The sequence below is a fragment of the Spermophilus citellus genome (assembly GCF_964194105.1).
Source record: "Spermophilus citellus genome assembly, chromosome: 9".
In the NCBI taxonomy this organism is placed as follows: domain Eukaryota; kingdom Metazoa; phylum Chordata; class Mammalia; order Rodentia; family Sciuridae; genus Spermophilus; species Spermophilus citellus.
In genome coordinates, this window is record NC_138191.1 from 59,612,738 (window position 1) to 59,630,679 (window position 17,942).

General features: G+C 39.9%; 1 protein-coding gene across 6 annotated transcripts in view; it reads left to right on the plus strand.

The window, feature by feature from the left end:
• Positions 1-17,942, plus strand: part of TGFBR3 (transforming growth factor beta receptor 3) — a 194,417-nt gene that overhangs the window by 107,058 nt on the left and 69,417 nt on the right. For all 6 annotated transcript variants that reach the window (XM_081307666.1, XM_081307667.1, XM_081307669.1 and 3 more), the window contains one exon: positions 5,230-5,367. In XM_081307666.1, the coding sequence (XP_081163792.1) occupies positions 5,230-5,367 (138 nt within the window). The remainder of the gene's footprint in view (positions 1-5,229; positions 5,368-17,942) is intronic.

Sequence of the window (17,942 nt, forward strand, 5' to 3'; positions counted from 1 at the left end):
TGCCCTTGAATTATGTTCTGAGGATATTACAATGTGACAGGGGAGACAAACATCTAAACAGATTGTGACAGTGGCACATGGAGCTGAGGGACAAGGAAGGATTTCACTGGAGATGCCTTTTGAGCCCACCACAGGTGTCCATCTGGGAACATGATTGTACTGCACTTCAGGCCCGAAGCCTGAAAGACTACAGTGTGTTAGTGGCACTTATAGAATGATGCTCACACAGTTTGTGTTTAATACTGAAGAATAAATACTGTCAGTGTCCTCAAACTTGGTTATCAGCTGAGGCCTGCTGAGGGCCCCAGCTGTGTTCCCACACCCAAACATACCTACACCTAGGGTCTCCACTTCCCTGCCTCTCTTCCTGCAGTGGCCAAGCCAATGGCTCCTCTAAGAAGGGAGGTCCAGGGTCCCTGGAATCCCCTTGCAATACTCTCAGGGATCCCGTTAGAGGGTCATGACCTGTAAGTTTTATAAATATTCTTCTGTTTATATGAGTTCTTGCCCCTCAACCCCCAACCCAAATTTAGTTCCCAGAATTTTTCTGGGGCATTCAAAATATGGAAGAAAGAAGGCACACTTATTTCTGCATCAAATTTCAGAATTTTAGAATCCCCCTGAACTTTGTGGTTTTATTAGATTATTTTCAGAGGTTTCCAAGGAGTCCAAAATCATGTCCTCCTTGGGGGAGGGGGATTAGTTTGGGATTTGACTGACTCTTTTCCTCTTTCAATTCAAAACCACTGGGAAACAGCTTGGTGCCTTTTTTGCCATAACAGTGTGACATCTTTGAACCCAGTGCTTCTGGAGACCAGGGAGGATAATCAGGTGACTCCCCGTGGTGGGGGTGGAGACACTAGGAGGTCCCAATTTCTTGAATTCAGCACCAACTAATTAATGTTCCTTTAGAAATTCAGGGAAATACAAAACTAAAAAAAAAAAAAAAAAAAAAGGAAACTTTAAAATGTTCCAAATCCATCCCTCCAAGAATATTTTAAAGGAATCTTTTTATACCAATTCCCAAATGGTGAAAGGCAAGCAATGGCAAATGAAATGTCAGTGGTATGGTTCCTCAGAATGGATATCCTTTAAAACACGGTAGCAAGAATGAGCTAAATACTGTTCCTCCCCCTCCCCCAGCAATCAGTTGCAACATTTCAGATCCATCTGGAGTCACCATTAAGTTCCTAAAAATCACATTGTCCAAATATAGGTGAAGTTTGAGTTTAACTCTGGGACCCTAGTTTCTTGAAATAGATGCACGCCTCACTGTCTGTCTGTGTACTATATGGGTGCTGGGAGGCCAGGATTCAGGAGGTTTTCAGTTACTGCCAGCATTGTTGCCAAGGGATGTCTCCTTACCTCTGAGTAGGGGACAGATGATGGCTATATACAGACCAGCCTGTGATTTTATGGGTCTTGGTTATAGGCACGCTGTTGGAGTTCTTTTCTTATCTGTCTTAGTGTAAACTGATCATTGAATCATCCATTTCAGAGCATTATTTGGTCTGGTTTTAGATACTGGGAGTCTCTGTGGTAGTGTTTTGGATGACTTCATTGCCTCGTGGGTCTACAGGGGCTGTTCTAAGAATCAAAAATGCTGAAATAAAACCTCACTGACACGTTAGCAAAATTGGGCAACTGTTAGGCTCTCATATCAGTTGTTTTTCTCACTTTGGTTTTGTTTGTTTTAACAAACCCCAGGAGTGGTGCTGGTGGGGTCTTACTAATAAGAAATCTTTTGAAATCTCTAAGGTAGGGATATCTTGCATCTGTGCTATGAATTCTGGGAAACGCAAAACAATTTTCATATGGCATCTTTTCATAAAAACAGTTAAGTATTTTCTCTTGCCTGTAAGTACATAATTCATTTTCATAAAGTGGCTTACAGAGTCCAAGACAATATATTTAGTTTTTGCTTATCAAAGATAATCTTTGGAAAACTGAGATGTCTTCGCCACCCAAGGTCTAGAGAATGTTGTCCTTGTGTTTTGTTTTTTTCCTGGTGATAATGTGGGCAAGGACATGCATCCTAATTGGAAGATAGGAAGGTTGTATTTCCACTTGGAGGATTTATGCTCCTTAGAGTTGGCCTTGGCTTTGGACTAAGTTGTATTCACATTTCCAAGAAAAAAAAAAGATTTGTTTTGAATTTTCTTATAAAATTACACCTAGCATGTTTGCTGAGGTGTACGGATAACCTCAGAATATCTCTAATGAGAAGATGTGGCAGAACTGATGAGACCAATTGACTTTCCTGTTTTTAGGAGAGGGATCAGTGAGGTGTAAGGCACAGTGTCTACATATGGGATGTGACAGACGAGATTTACTTGCACTTCCTCACCCCTCCAGGAAGACTGACTATTCAGCACAGTTTGAAAGAAACACAATGAAAGCAAAAAAGGACAGGGCTGCATGGACCGGTATGTGGTCAAGCATGAGTCTGAAGAGGCCACTGAAGCCCCAGGAACTACACTGATAGATTTTTAGTTCTGAGTCGTCATCTATGGATTTCTTTCCCAGAAATGATGACATCTTTAGACCAGAAGTGTGCTTTCTAGTTTAATTAGATGGAGCCATTTTGTTTCTGTTTCTGCCATTAGAATTTTCCTGCTATTCTACAATGGGTTCCTTACCCAGAGTTAATGGTCAATTAACCTGGAGTACATGGTACCTGCAATGGGTGTGTTTCCTTACCACTGTCTGCAAAATGTCATGTGATGTGTGATGTGTGATGTGTGTGGGGGGGGGTATAGGGGGAGAAGAGAAGGTTCATACTCACATTGAGTTCTCAAATGCTCTGTGACTCCCAAAGATTAGCAAAGAAGCCACTGATCTAGAGACTAGCCCTTGCTCCTTTATTTGGGATGCATCCCTTTTGGCCCTATTAGCCTTTATGGCTCACATCACCCTACATTCAGTTCCTTATTGCTTTTGAAGCCTGTAGATTCAGCTGATATGTGGATTTTTTTTTTTTTCTTGATACCAGGAGTTGAACTCAGGGCACTCAACCACTTAGCCACATCCCCAGCCCTATTTTTTCTGTATTCTATTTAGAGATAGGGTCTCACTGAGTTGCTTAGCACCTCGCTTTTGCTGAGGCTGGCTTTGAATTCATGATCCTCCTGCCTCAGCTTATTTATTTATTTAGTTGTAGATGGACACCATACCTTTATTGTATTTATTTATTTATTTTTATGTGGTGCTGGGGATTGAACCCAGTGCCTCACATGTGCTAGGCAGGTGCTCTATCACTGAGCCACAACCCCAGCCCTTAATATATGGCTTTTTATGTGTAAATTTGATAAAGGCTTGAGGGTCAACTCCTTAAACTAAGGAGTTTGAATTTCTAAGCTAGAAATTGTTGGATACCATTTGTTGTATCATTTCTCCCTTCTTTGCTGCAATCTGCCTTAGCTCTGGTCCGTAGACCACCATCACTGGACAATCTGATGGTAAAGAACTACAGAAGGATGTTCTTATGATTTTAAGTACTACCTATCCTGAGCTGTAATTGATCCATATAGAGGACCCTTCCATCCTTTCTCCAGCCTAGGAGAAATTAGGCAATTTAGGCAGGAATTCTTTGAGATATTCCAGGTCTGTTCTCCCCACATTCCCAGGAGCTGATATCCTCTCAATCTTTGCTGGTTGTTTTAGTTGTGCCCTGTCTTTCCTGCAGCACATTTGCCCAAATGGAAGGAGGTATAGAAAAGCAAGGGTGTTGAGGCATTAGGTGAGCTGACACTTTCAGGTCTCTTTGTTCTTGCCAAATGATCTTTTACAAAAAGTATTGGGTATTTTTCTTTTAATTTCCCAATTGTAGTGTGAATTCTTCTTTGCCAAATGGCTTTTGGGGCTTTGCCTGGGATCTGTGTTCCAGAATCAGAGATTCATCTTGGCCAGACACTGCCACATATTGAAGAAGGAGCCATTTCCAGGAAAGCTCATAGAGCTGAGACTCCTAGAAATCTTTCCCCGATTGTCTGAGCCAGGCCTTGACACTTTGGACCATCTGGAAAATTTTGGACCTGAGTATAAATATCTGTTTCATACATCTCATTTCATAAGCTTTTCTAAAAAAAAAAAAAATTCTTGTTCATTTGAGATATATACTTATTTATTTTGTAGTGTGCATTTTGCCCCAAACTTATGTATATCTGTGAACTTTAAGGATGGTATGCCTGAAAACGACAAAGAAAATCATCAGAAAAAGGGTTGATGTGCCCTCTGCAGATGTTCTGTACCTTCCCAGCCTAAGCCCTTTTTGTCCTTTCTCTCCCTTATTACTCTCTGGTGAGTTCACCATCAGTTTAAGTATGTGATTCTTTGTTTCACCTCACCCCTCTGAACAGAAAGCCCCTGTGGACAGGTTATTAAAAGCATGATTTTGCTTTTCTGAGTTCATGTTGACTGCCCTTGGCTCAAGTGCTCTGGGAAGACACTGAGTCCACTTTTTCTGGCTTTGCTTACAGGTGCCTTTTGATGATGCTAATGATGATAATGGTAACTTACAATAGTATTTGATCCTTCCTCAAAACTGACCATAGTGTTTTCCTGTCCAGGCTCATAGCTCCCCCTTACCCCCAGGGAACTCTGTACAATCAGTGTTTATTTGGTATGTTTTCTGCCTCATTTCTTTGGAAAACCCCTTCCCACTAGTAGCTGAGAGAGTGAGAACCCTGGCAGCTCCCTTGGCAGCCCCTTTCTTTCTCTCTTGGCACTTTCTCTGTCAGAACTCACTTAACTTTATAGAGCTTGGAGCTTACCTGAGACTGGAGAAAGTCCTTTCTGTTAAGGTCCAGAGGGATAACCCACCCTGAGGGGATCCTGTTCTTTAATTCTCAGCCACTTGACCTGAAGAATAAGCCAGTCCTGAAGGAAGGTACCTTTTATTCTGCCATTGTCAATTTTGAAAATAAAACAAAAAAGTGTTTTGTTTATTTGTGTTTTATTCTTGGGAACTGAGTCATGTTTGGCTGAGATTAGGCATATGAAATAGCCACTTTGTGGTTAAAAATATGGGGGGGGGGGTAGAGAAGCAAAAAGGCCCAATATTGGCAGTATCATCTAGCTCAACATGAAACATCTTATTCACAGATTGAGAACTAGCTTATAGCTTCTTCTCTTAATGGTGAGTAGTGGAAAGATATCCAGATGCTGCTCTGAGTGATCTGCCTGGAAAGCTAGTGCTAACATCTCTCCCCTCTTTCTGTTGCTGCCTAGGTCACTCTGCACCTGAATCCTATCTCCTCAGTGCACATTCACCACAAGCCTATTGTGTTCCTGCTCAACTCCCCACAACCCCTGGTGTGGCATTTGAAGACAGAGAGACTTGCCACTGGGATCTCCAGACTTTTCTTGGTAAGTGTTTCAAACCCTCCCAAAGTGGTCCTTATTATAAGGTTATAATGACCCCAAACTTTGCAAATCTTTTAAAAAGGGCCTCTTTTCATCGAAATAATACCATTGTTCCGAGAGTGTTGAAAGTGGAGTTGTACACTTGGAGGTAGTTGAATGGCATAGATAAGCATTTGCAAGAAGCAAGCACCACCTACATGTCCTCTGTGGTCTTGTTTCCATGGCAGAGGAGGACCTGGAATCATAGGCTGAGTGGCCTGAGCTTTGGTCTCATCTCAGAGATCCCCTTGTGGCATCGGGAGTACTGTAAATACTGCAAACAGCCACCGGGTGTGTGGTCTCTGACCAAAATAAATATGCACAAACCCATTCTATTTGTATATAACAGAGGCCTAATTTCTGATATGAAAAACTGTTTGTTGAGAAATGACACAGTGAGCTCCAAAATGAAATCATTTGTATTTTGTTAAAAAAAAAAAAAAAGCTGGAACCTAGTTCTGTGGAAAGATCCAAATATTACCTACTATTTGTAAATCATGTCCTTTGGAGTTTGCCAGAACATTCAAGTTTGCTAGTTGTGGAGAAATAGATGGGTTGTTTGGATGGAATTTTTGGGGTATGATATCATGTCTGATGATGAGCGACACTGCAGTGTGAGTGATAACTCAGGCTGTCCACTGTGAGAGCTCCTTGCTGTAGTCCTAATGCATGGCCTTAAGCGTTTACACCTCTCCTGATTGTAGCCATCTAAGGTGAGTGGAGTCCTCAATTAAGAGTTTACCTCTGACCTAATTAATGACCTTTCCTTTGCCCAATTAATGACCTTAATTCAAATCTGTAATTTCTTGTCACCTGCATTTGAAGAATATTTTTAAAAACTCCCACAGAATAAACTAAGAATCCATAGTCAATGTAGTTATTAACTAGGTAAATAAATTAGGAAAAAAGGAGAGAAGAGCAAATTCCTCTTTATAGTAGACTGCCAATTAAGAAATATGGAAGAAATGATGAAGTTAGGAAATCATCGTTTTGCAATCATCATAGTAAAAGTTATTCAGGCACAAATCATCAACAGATGTCAAATCCAGTGGAGGTGGAGGGAGTCTGAGGAACAGTATGTTTGTATATTCTTCAAATATCTTTTAAACAGATTACTTATTAAATATGGAAGAAAAGAACAACAGTAGAGATACCCAGAAATATTTCAATAAAGTGATCAGAATTAATGTCACCAACATGGGGCAAGTGAACATTGTGTGCCTGAAAATGAGCAAGAACCCAGCATCACTTAGGTAGGATTCTGGCCAAAAGTGTGTAGAAGCTGAATCTAATCATGAGGTGACACTAGACAAAAACAAACTGAGTGGCTTCCTATACAATTACAGGCTTGTCCTCTTTATGTTTATCATGAAACTGAAAGAAAGGCTGAGGAGCTATTTCAGGTTAAATAAGACTAAAGAGACAATATGATCCTGAAGGATCATATTGGACAGTAGATGAAATTAGGAGTGGACCTATAGATTAAGTATTATTTTAATGTTATATTTCTTGCATTTAATAACAATACTATTGTTACATAAGAGAACGTCCTTAAGAAATATACCTGATATATTTTAAGTGCTAAGGAGCCAAGGCTCAAATAGTTCAGGGAAAAACAAAAACAAAAACATATAGAGAGAACATGGCAAGGTGTTAAAAACTGGTGAATCTAGTCAAAGAGTATGCTAGATTCCTTTTTTCTATACTTGAAACCTGGCTATTAATTTGAATTAATTTCAAAATGAAACATTGAAAAACTCAAAAGATACATTTATAAGGTGGGAGTTACTAAGAACTTACATTATAACTTTTTCTGAGAATTGAAACTCTTAATACTTCTATTAAAAAGGTCAAAACAGTAATAATTTAGTTATTATTAATAAATTTATAGCCAGGCATGATAGCACATACCTGTAATCCTTGGGACTCAGGAGGCTAAGATAGGAGGATATCAAGTTTGAGGCCAGCCTGAGGAACTGAACATGACTCTGTCTCAAAATAAAAAATAAAAAGGACTGAGGACGTAGCTCAGTGATGGAGTACCCCTGCGTTCAGTCCCCAGTAGCAGGGGTGGGGAGAGTACATTTATTTAGTCCTTAGTACCTTTTAGGAATTGTACTAAGAGCTCCAATAGTTTATCTCATTTAATTCTCACGATACCCCAGGGATCCTAGTGTATTTACCCCTTTTTATAGTAAAAAAAGTATACCACTTTTTATAAGTAGGGAGCTAAGACTTAGAAGCTAAATAGTGGCTCAAATTACAGGGCTCATTTCTTGCAGAGCTGTCTCTCAAACCCAGATAGTACCTATTCTATAAGCTCTGAATGCTAAAACTGGTTCTCTTCATACTTAGTCATTGTCAATCTCCTTTAATAAGATTATTTGTGATAAGACTTAGTGGTTTGATGATAAACTCATATGCACATTTAATCTTCATGCTGTAGAGTTGTTCTATCCAATACTGTAGGAACTAGCTATTCATGGATATTAAATTAATTTAAAAAATTTTAAAAATATAGTTCCTGTTGCTTAGCCATGTTTCAGGTGCTCAGCAGCTTTATGTAAGGCTAGTGGTTATCACATGGCAGGTTATGGAGAGATTCTAAGCAGAGGCTTTGCTTACCCTGAGCAAATAATTTGGACAAAATAATTTCTGTTAGTCTGATTTTTCATAATCATATTATTATTACCATATTTGGTAATAATAATAGTCCCTACATCATAGAGGTATTATGGTTAAATGAGATTACATATAAAATGTCTAGCAAAGTGCCTGCCACTGATGAGTTCATAGACATTAGGTGCCATTGCTGGTGCTATATTAGAGAGCATTTAGGAAGCATGTTGAATCTACATTTTTAATTATAAAATATCTAGTTTGGCTGGCTGGCTGGCCCCAGAGTAAAAGAAGTTCCTTTTGCTCTGGGCTGTAGGTCCAGATGAACAATATGAGACACATATATCCTAGTTGTATTTATCACTTTCTGGATTCCTTCTTCAATCTGCCACTGCAAGGGTTTTAAGGGAAAGTATCTTACTTCAAGTTATTTATTTGCTTTAATTTTGTTTACTTTCTGGAAGAACTGCTTGGCCATTAGTTTAAGATTTACAAATGGGGACAATCTAGTAAGCAATGTAACATCAATGCTCCTCGGAGTTAATCCCATTTAAGGATGAACCTAAATGGGGAATCTAACATTTTAGTTTAAAATGATGAACCTAAAATTACCCAAGCAGGGGAGGCAGCTGCCAGAGAAGTCAAGGATTTAAATTCCAGGACACCTGAACTCTGCTCTGTTGTCCAGCAGGCTTCCTCTAGGGAAAATGCTTTTCTCCCATCACACATTTCTTCATGACCTGAAAGAGATGGTGGAACATCTGTTGTTCATTCCAATTCTCAGATCAAGAGATGAGTGATGCAAGTTTCTCTCACAAGCTGGGCAGCTCTCCCTAGGCAGTCTCTTCCCTTCTTCCCTGTGGGCTGAAGTGAATTTCAAGGTTTCTTCATCGTCTTGACAGCCTTTGCTGCAGAGAGACAGTGATGGAGAGGAAGCTCCCTGTGCGTTTCTCATGCTGGGTAGAAGACCAGTAGAGTGTCCATTTGTCCACTTATTGTAGTTAAGAATTAAAACTACAAGATAAGATAATCAATTATCTTACATTAAGTGTTTCTTGAACACTTTAGATAGCCCATGGAATCTTTGGAAGTTGAGACTTAGTGATTCCCATCCCTCTCCTCCCATGATTACTCAAACTGCTTAGAGTTGCTGAAGAGAGAGCTCGAGACTTCTCCCCCCATTTTCAGATGTGCGCATCCCTGTCTCCTCCCGTGTGTGTTGCTGAAGGACTTGCGTTACTGGCTCACAGCTGTTTACTTTTCAGTTACAATGCTTCAACAATTTTTTTCTTTTTTTTAAAGTAGGATTCAAGGAACAGCACCTAGTCCATTATCAGGATGACTTTTTATTTAAATTGACATATTTGCACTGTTAAATGCCAAATTAAAAAAGGGAAAATATTCATAACTGGTTAGGAGGGCTTGTGTTTCTCACTCACTTTAAAATATAAAATATTATGCTTTAATATTGTCTAATAAAGGCATCTGTCTTTTTTTCTGTCAGCTCATTCCAGTCCTCCTTACAACCGCACAGCACAGGCAAGAGGAAGGAGTGTATCAGGCAGCGGGAAGTTGGGACCTTTAGATTTTTCTGCAAGTGTAGTGGCTTTATCCATTTGTTCTGGTTACCTAGGAAATGGGAGTGGGATGGAGAGTGTTTCAGACTGAGTTTCGAGTAGCATATTTTCGTGAGTCACATACGTGCACACACATGATAGAATTGTCACAGTCTTAGTTTTCCTTTTTTAGGGTGTATGGATGGTCCAAAGGATATTGAGTAGATTAGAACTGTTCCTCAGTGCAATCAGAAATTAAGGGAATCCTTCCCTTTCCATCTATCATATTGAAACTATCAATTAAAATATTCTTAGAAAGGTCATAGAAGCTTACTTTTATTTGTGAATGTATTTTCACAATTGAAGAAAAAGTACAGTAACTCAGCTGGGTGATTGATGTCTGAATTTTTAACCTGAAAGCATTTTTTTGTTGTTGTTCTTGTTTTGCCAAAAAGTATTGGGAAAAGCCACAATGTTGTCTTTAAAAACATGCTCCAGCTTAAATGGACATTTCTCCAATGAAAGGATGCAAATGACCAAAAGCACGTGAAAAATCTGCTCAGTGTCATTAGTCATTAGGGAAATGCTGATCAAAACCACAATGAGATGCCTTACCAGGATAGCTTCATGTTAATCAGGATAGCCATGACAAAAAAGGCAGATAATAACAAGTGTTGTCAAGGCTGTAGAGAAATTGGAAGGCTCATATATCACTGATAGGAATACAAAACAATTCTTTGGAAAACAATTGATGTAAAACACATGTTCATAAAATCTTGTTCATAAATGTCCAAGGCATCATTATTCATGGTAGCCAAAAAAATGGAAACAACTCAAATGTCCATCATATGTTAAAAATGATATTTTAGGGCTGGGGATGTGGCTCAAGTGGTAGCGTGCTCGCCTGGCATGTGCGGGGTGCTGGGTTTGAGCCTCAGCACCACATAAAAATAAAATAAAGATGTTGTGTCCACTGAAAACTAAAAAATAAATATTAAAAAATTCTCTCTCTCTCTTTAAAAAATGATACTTTATTCACATAATGGAATATTATTTGGCCATAGAAAGGAACAAATCATCAGGGATGGTGGCACACACCTGTAATCTCAGCTATTCAGGAGGCCAAGGAGGCAGGAAGATGGCAAGTTCAAGGCCAACCTAGGCAACACAATGACACCCCCATCTTAAAATATAAAAAAAGAATAAAGTTCCAATAAATAACACAACATGGATGAACCTTGAAAACATTGCTAAGAAGTGAAAGAAGCCAGACACAAAAGACTCCATGTTGTGTGATTTTTTTTTTATGTGAAATAACCAGGACAGGTAAATCCATAGAGACAGAAAGAAAATGAATCATTGTCAGAGGCATGTGGGAGGGGAGAATAGCAAATGACCACTGATACCGGTATGAAGTTTCTATTTGAGAGTCATAAAAATGTTCAGGAATTGCATAGTGACAGGTATACCACTCTTTAAGAATACACTAAAAACACTGGCTTATACAGTTGAAAAGAGTGATACTATGGTATGTGAATTATATCCTATAAAGCTGTTAGGGAAAAACCCTCCTATGGCACTCTTTAAAAAATGATGGTGCAAGGGCTGGGATTTAGCTTGGTAGTAGAACAATTGCCTAACGTGTGCAAAACCCTGGGTTTGATCCTCAGCACTGCAAACAAAAATAGAAACAAACAAACAAAAATCCTGATGGTACAAAATCAATGAGCTAGATGATGATGATGATGATGATGATGATGATGATGATGATGATGATATGATTTGGTACTGAGGATTGAACCCAGGGCCTCATGCAAACTATGCATGCACTTTATTGCTGAGCTACACTCCTAGCCCTGAACTAGATTCTAAAATGTATCTTTTTACTTTATTCCATATACCTTTTTTTTTAATCTTTATTTGCATTCCAAACCCGAGTGCTATCTCCCACAAGGTCTACAGACTTGAAACTTTGGATAAACAGAAATTTTAAGATGAGACCCTTGGCTTCTAATAATGTAATGGTCCAAAGGCCATGTCCAACCTATTTATGTCAGAGTTAGCTGCTTTGAATGCTCATAAGGAAAAAATAGATATCTAAGATTAGGATAGTCTCAGGAAATAAGCAGCTTCTCCCAACCTCATTCTCTCTTGGGATTACTGTGCTGTGATCTCTTTTTCCCAACCATTTATCATTAAAACCAGAGAAGATATGTATGTGACTGTGTGTAAGTTTGAGTGGGGGATGGAGGGTGGGAGAGGATGGACGTTGGTCTCCATGGTGAGGTTACCAGAGTTGGCAAATAAAAATACAGGATATCAGTATAAGTGGAATTTCCGATAAACACCAGATAATTTTCTTAGTATACCCATGTCATATTTGTGGCACACTTATACTAAAAAAAAATTTCATTGTTTATCTGAAATTCAAATTTAACTGGATGTCCTATATTTTATCTGTCAACTCAGAGGTAACTCAAGTTTTTCTAAATATATTCTGTATAAAACCCTCCTGGGTGTCAGGAGGCGGTGGCTCTACCACTGACTAGTTATACATAAGTGGACCTAAGAAACTACAGTTCCCATATCTCTAAGAGAAGGGTGTTACCTTATCTGATTTCTAAAGTTCCTTGCAGCTTTTAAACTCTGATTCTTTGATCATACAAATGCTAGATATTATAGCCCAATTTAATTGGAAACAGAAAACAGCAATATGAACATTGCCTCTTCAGCAAATCCAAGTAAATATCAAGGCGGGGCAGTTGAAATAAATGAGAGAAACCAAACTTTATGCTATTGGCTTCAGATTAAAAACAAATCAAAACTTAATCCTAATGAAAAATGTAAATTAATACCAGGAACATGCTTAATATTTGAAAACCAGTTTTGCATTTCCAAGAATGGGGGAGAGGTGGGTTAAGAAGCTGGGCTTGCCAAAATCTAGTTTATTCCTTTTACTTAAACTGGAGTGAAAAAAAAAAAAAGTCCAAATATTTTGGGTCTCTGCCACCAAACCACAGGCAGCTCTCTGGTCTGTACAGCAGTTTGGATGACTGACAAGGCTCAGTGAAAAACAAGTGCTATTTGTTTTCCTGTGCCTAGTATTTAACTGGAAATCAGAAGGCTAAATTTCCAATCAGTTGTTAAACAGCCCCAGATGTGAGCTCAGTGCTGTGCTAGGAAGGGACTTGTACAGCCTGTACCACAGCGCATGTCCAGCCATTACCTTTTCATGAGGCCAAGAAATGTGTAACTGAGGGTTTCAGTGTCCAAAAATGCCCTAAGAATAACTCCAATAGTCAAGTTTGCTTGTGGAGGAGGAAACTTAGAAATAAATATATATTCTGTATTCTATTGCATTACCTTTAAAAATCTGGAAATAATTTTTTTTTCTTTTCTAATTTCCTCCTTTCCTTTTTTGGCAGCCCTTTTCCCTCATGTTTAGAAAAAAACCACAAAATTAGCATACCTCGAATAATGGTTTATGTATGTACTTGTTCATTCATTCAACACCCAGTTTTTGATGATTGCACAATTCTGGAAACTGAGCCAACTATGGAGGGTCCAGGGAGAAGTGGGGCAAGTTGCCTGCCCTCAGGGAGCTTCCTGTTATATGGGAGAGCTGGTTAGGAAATGGGGAGTTGCCAGTTTAGTATAATACATACCATGGTTGGATCCTGAAAATTGGGTAAAACCAGAACCTTCTTGTAAATGCAGCTTGAGGCAGCTTCCTCTGCTGGGTTGAGTCTGTGAGCAGTATGTGGCAGATGGGTCAGTGCACCGCACACAAACCCAGCTTCCTGCTCAGTCAGAAGTGTCACCCCTGTACATTGGGGTCAGAACATACCATGTTGGGTTTTCCAGTGAGGTCTTTCTTCAAATAAATTCTCTCTTGAAGGCAGATAAAACAACTAAACGTTTCAAGATTGGTGGTTCTTCTTTGAAATGTCTTTAGTGCAATGACTCATTGTGTCCTGTGGGATATTCCAAGTGGTTGTGGACCATGCATTCTCTTCCAGAGCCTGCTTATCTGTTGGTTTTGTGGCTTGTCCTTAAGAGCCTTAATTATATGGGGGCTTGATCCTCTCATGAACTAGGGTCAGTCAACTACCATATTTACTAGGAATGAGCTTCTGGGCCCTTTGTGGCGAGAAAGCTCTTCCTAAATGTTACTGTGGCAATAAGAACCCTGGAGAGAGTCCAATTCCATCTGGTAAACCTGATCCAGAAGCATTTTTTAAAGACTCCCTATGAATTATCCTAACTCACTGGGTTCAGGTTGGTGAATGTTGCCAGGGAGTGAGTGGCCTGGGGCTCTTGTGAGGTTTGCCCAGTGTCTTGTCTTTTTCCTGAGCAAGACATCCGTCCAGGAGGGCTCCTGCAAGCGTAGACTTTTCCTGGCTCTGACTTGACATATTGTGTCATGTCTGCGCGGGCACGGCCCCAGCCTTGTGAAGGCTTTGCTCTTATTCAACAAATTGAGGTTAAATAAACTTGCTTTCACTCAGGAGGGAAGGTTGGTGTTTCTTTGTGCAGACTCCCATGGTGTTCTTTAAGGCTTCATTGTCTAAAGCAAATCTGGTAATCTGATGCTTCTGTCCTTCCAAGCATTGGGAAATTGTATCAAATGTTAATCTCTGGTGCCATAGGGTACCATGGTGGACAACCTCAGATAGCCATTTGGTAGAACAAGTGAGTATTTTGTTAAGAGAGGTTGTAGAATGTTTTATTTTTGTGTAATGAGGGGTGGGGGGAAAGTCTGTCTTCCAGAAGTTTCTGGGAGGATGATGTGAAAGCTCTTGACCATGCCTAGCTCTTCTTGTAAATTGCGAAGCCTTTGGTAAGTGTTCACACAGGTGGCTCACACTTCCCATTTCAGAAAGTGACTGCATGATGGCCCAGCCCTTTCCTGAGCCCAGGTTATTGGGTTTGTTTGAGGCAACCTAATTCTTGTACTTCACATCCTTGTCTTCTAACTCTCTGGTTTGGAAGCTACTTTGATTTCTGCAGGGAGGAAGGAGCCTCAGCATCCTTTATTATTTCTGTCTGTGGGGTAGGATGTATATTCCAAGATACGCTTTTGTCCTTGATTCCTAACACCCTATCCTAGATGCTCTGGGGTCTTTGTTGCAAAAGTGGGTTCTTAATGCACTATTCCAGGGAGTCACCATTGGTTCTGCCTCAGGCTTATCCCATTTGGGTGATGAGTGACAGGGTGATGCTAGGACCCAGGGTATACCTGGAAGCCAGAGGCTTATCCATCTGCCTTCTCTGGCAACACCCTATAATGGTCTCCAGTCCTTCCTTTGTCACGGAGAACCTATTCTTAAGATTCTAGCTTCTGGGTGATACAGTTTTAGGGCAATGTTTAGAGTTACTGCTTAAAGCTAACGCTGACCCAACCCTTGAAAACAGGGTTCTTATATCCTTTTCTAGAAGTTTGGGCAGGAAAGCATGGCCTATCAACCTCAAGATCTGTCAGACAACCCTCATGGCCTATTGTGAGGACACACATGCATGGATGTGTATATTTAACAAACTTCATAGTTCAATATGCTAGGCACACATATAAATACATACATTATTTAATCTTCATAACAAGTCTGTGAAGTAGGTACTATTATCTTCTTAAGATAGGGAAACTGAGACCAAAAAAAGTCAGCCTGTGCATAGTCATACAGCTAGAAAGTTGTGATTATAACTCATGTAAAGTACTTCGAATATTGGCACATAGTAAATGCTCAATAAATATTAATAATTATAATGCTAGTTTTCAGAATGGTAAATGGTGACCTCCCTGGGGATAGTCACATTGCTTGACTGACTTGAGGGCATAACCATGATGTTATCTGTAACTCTGGTCTCTGGCATGGAGCCACTGATGACTATCCCAAGAAGAGGGCTTCAGAATTGAACCCTTAGAGACATATTGAGGCATGAGGTTAGTTGCACAAAGGTGCTATTTCAGCAAAGTATGTTGTGAATGACTTGCTTCAGTATTGGGATCTAGGTCATACCAGTGTTTCATTGGGATGAGGGTTTTGGAACTGTTTCTTTGACCCCTTTCCCCAATAACATTCTCCCTCTGGGCTCTTGTTGGACTGTGTGTCAGCTCCACCAGGTTGCCTTGCTTAGTATTGCATCTGTCCTTAGCCCTTTGGACATTATTTCACCATAATTCTAATTATGTTCAGTTTAAACTTCTTAGCTTTGGCATGGGAGACCACTGTAGTCTTCTTCTTCAGAGACTTTTAAATACAATCTGGAAAGTGGGGGGGGGGGGCGCGGCATAAACTGCCAAGGGGACCCTCCCTGCCTTTCTTTGCTTAAGAGCTAATTTTAGGGAAAGCTAAGAGGGTTCCAAGCAGTTGTTTTAGGCTGGAGGCCTCATCCCTCTTCCTTCCCCCTAAGGAAATGTCCTTTAGATGCTTTTTTTCCCCTCAAACTGTTCTTGGGTCTATGGTTGCTCAGTGGCTAGAATATGCAGCCTCATTTTTCCTGGGGCTTTTATCAGCCATTCACACACACTGTTATCAGTCAGTGTTTATATAGAGAAAAAAAAAGTAGAGGATGCATATGAAGAGATGTATTGCAAGGATTTGGCTTATACCATTGTGGGGACAAGCAAGGCAAATCAGAAAGCCCTGCAGAAAGAGCAACTGATACTCATGAGCTGAAGCTGCTGTCCACAGCTGGAATTTCTTCTTCCTCTGGGAAGCCTTTACTGTATTCCTAAGGGCTTTCCACTGATAGAATCAGGCCCATTGGATAATCCAGGACAGTCTCCCTTCCTGAGTCATATAATTATGAACTTTAGTCACCTCTACAAAATACCTTCATAGCAACATGTAGATGAGGTTTGACTGTATAACAGATCTGTAGCCTCGTGAAGTTGAGAAACTGACCGTCACAGACATATTTATATCTTATGTTTATACAGCTGGATATTTTTGTTGTGCTGTATCCATTATCATCTTAATTTAACCATTGTAAGATTCTTGGACAATCTGTTGTTGTTATTTACTATAACTTGCTTTCCAGCAAAATAATTTATTTCTGTAACAGGCAGTCCTATTTCTGTCTGTTCCTTCCATCCCCTTTCTCCCACTTTATCATTCAACACAGCTCCTAAGGCTGCTGGGGAAACCAGCTCAGAGAAGGAAGCAACCTAACGGATTGCAAAAGGCAGAGAAGGTGGTGACCCTCTAGTTTACCTTCCTGCCTTTCCTTTTTGCTTTCATCTAAATCCATTTGTATTTGCCTACTCTGTCCTGGTAGAAAGCTAGACTTACTATGCAGCTCTTTGCTGACCTATGAGCTGGTTCCCTTACCAGAGATGACCTATCCAGACACATTCCACTTCCCAGGTGGAAAGAGCATTGTCTCTAGAGTCTAACAGCTTGAATCAGCACTCACTGCTTGCTAAAACTGAGTATGCTTGCACTTTACCTAATTGCTCAGAACCCTAATTTCTTCAATTGTCAAATGAAAAGATTTGGAATCTCTGTGATGTGTACTAAGTAAGTGTTCAGACTGAGGCTGAGGCTTTAGGATTGTAACCTCCTTGCATTCTATTAGTACAGGACTGAGGGAGACTCCTATCCACCCTACACTGATTACTGCATTTGGTAGTGACTGCTCCATAGTGGTGAAGTAGAGAGAGCTCCAGTGAGCAACAAGGTCTTTGGTTCTGTTGTCAACCCTGCTGCCTATTACCTCTGTACCTTGGGTAGATCCTTTAGTGTTTTTGAGCCTCGATTTCATTGTAAAATGGAACTTAAGTTATCAGCATCAGTGAAGAAAAACTCCATAAAGAACATTCTAAGATCCTATTTGAGATTTGTAAAATTTAGTTTGTGCACTTGAACCTGGCTTTTCAGATTGGATGTAACCTAAAAAAAAAAAAAAAAAGACACCTCCCTGTGTTCCCCAGAAGCACACTTGGAAGGGAAAAAAATTAATTGAGGAACACGGCAAGTAGCAGTAACTTTCTAACATTCCTTCAAAAATATGCTTTAGGGGCTTGGATTGTGGCTCGGTGGTAGAGCACTTGCCTAGCACGTGCCAGGTCCTGGGTTCCGTCCTCAGCACCACATACATATAAATAAATAAATAAATAAATAAATAAATAAATAAATAAATATATTGTGTCCAACTACAATTAAAAAAATAAATATTAAAAATATGCTTTCGATGGCAAATGCACTATGATATTTGGGTCAAACTCCTCTTAGATGAAAGGGTAGATGAAGAAGCCTGGGGAGGTTATACTGTAAGGCTGAGGAGGATCCTCTGTAGACTGGGACTCTACTTTGGAAAGCTATTATAGTGCAGCTCAAGCTTCATTAAATTTGGTAATCTATG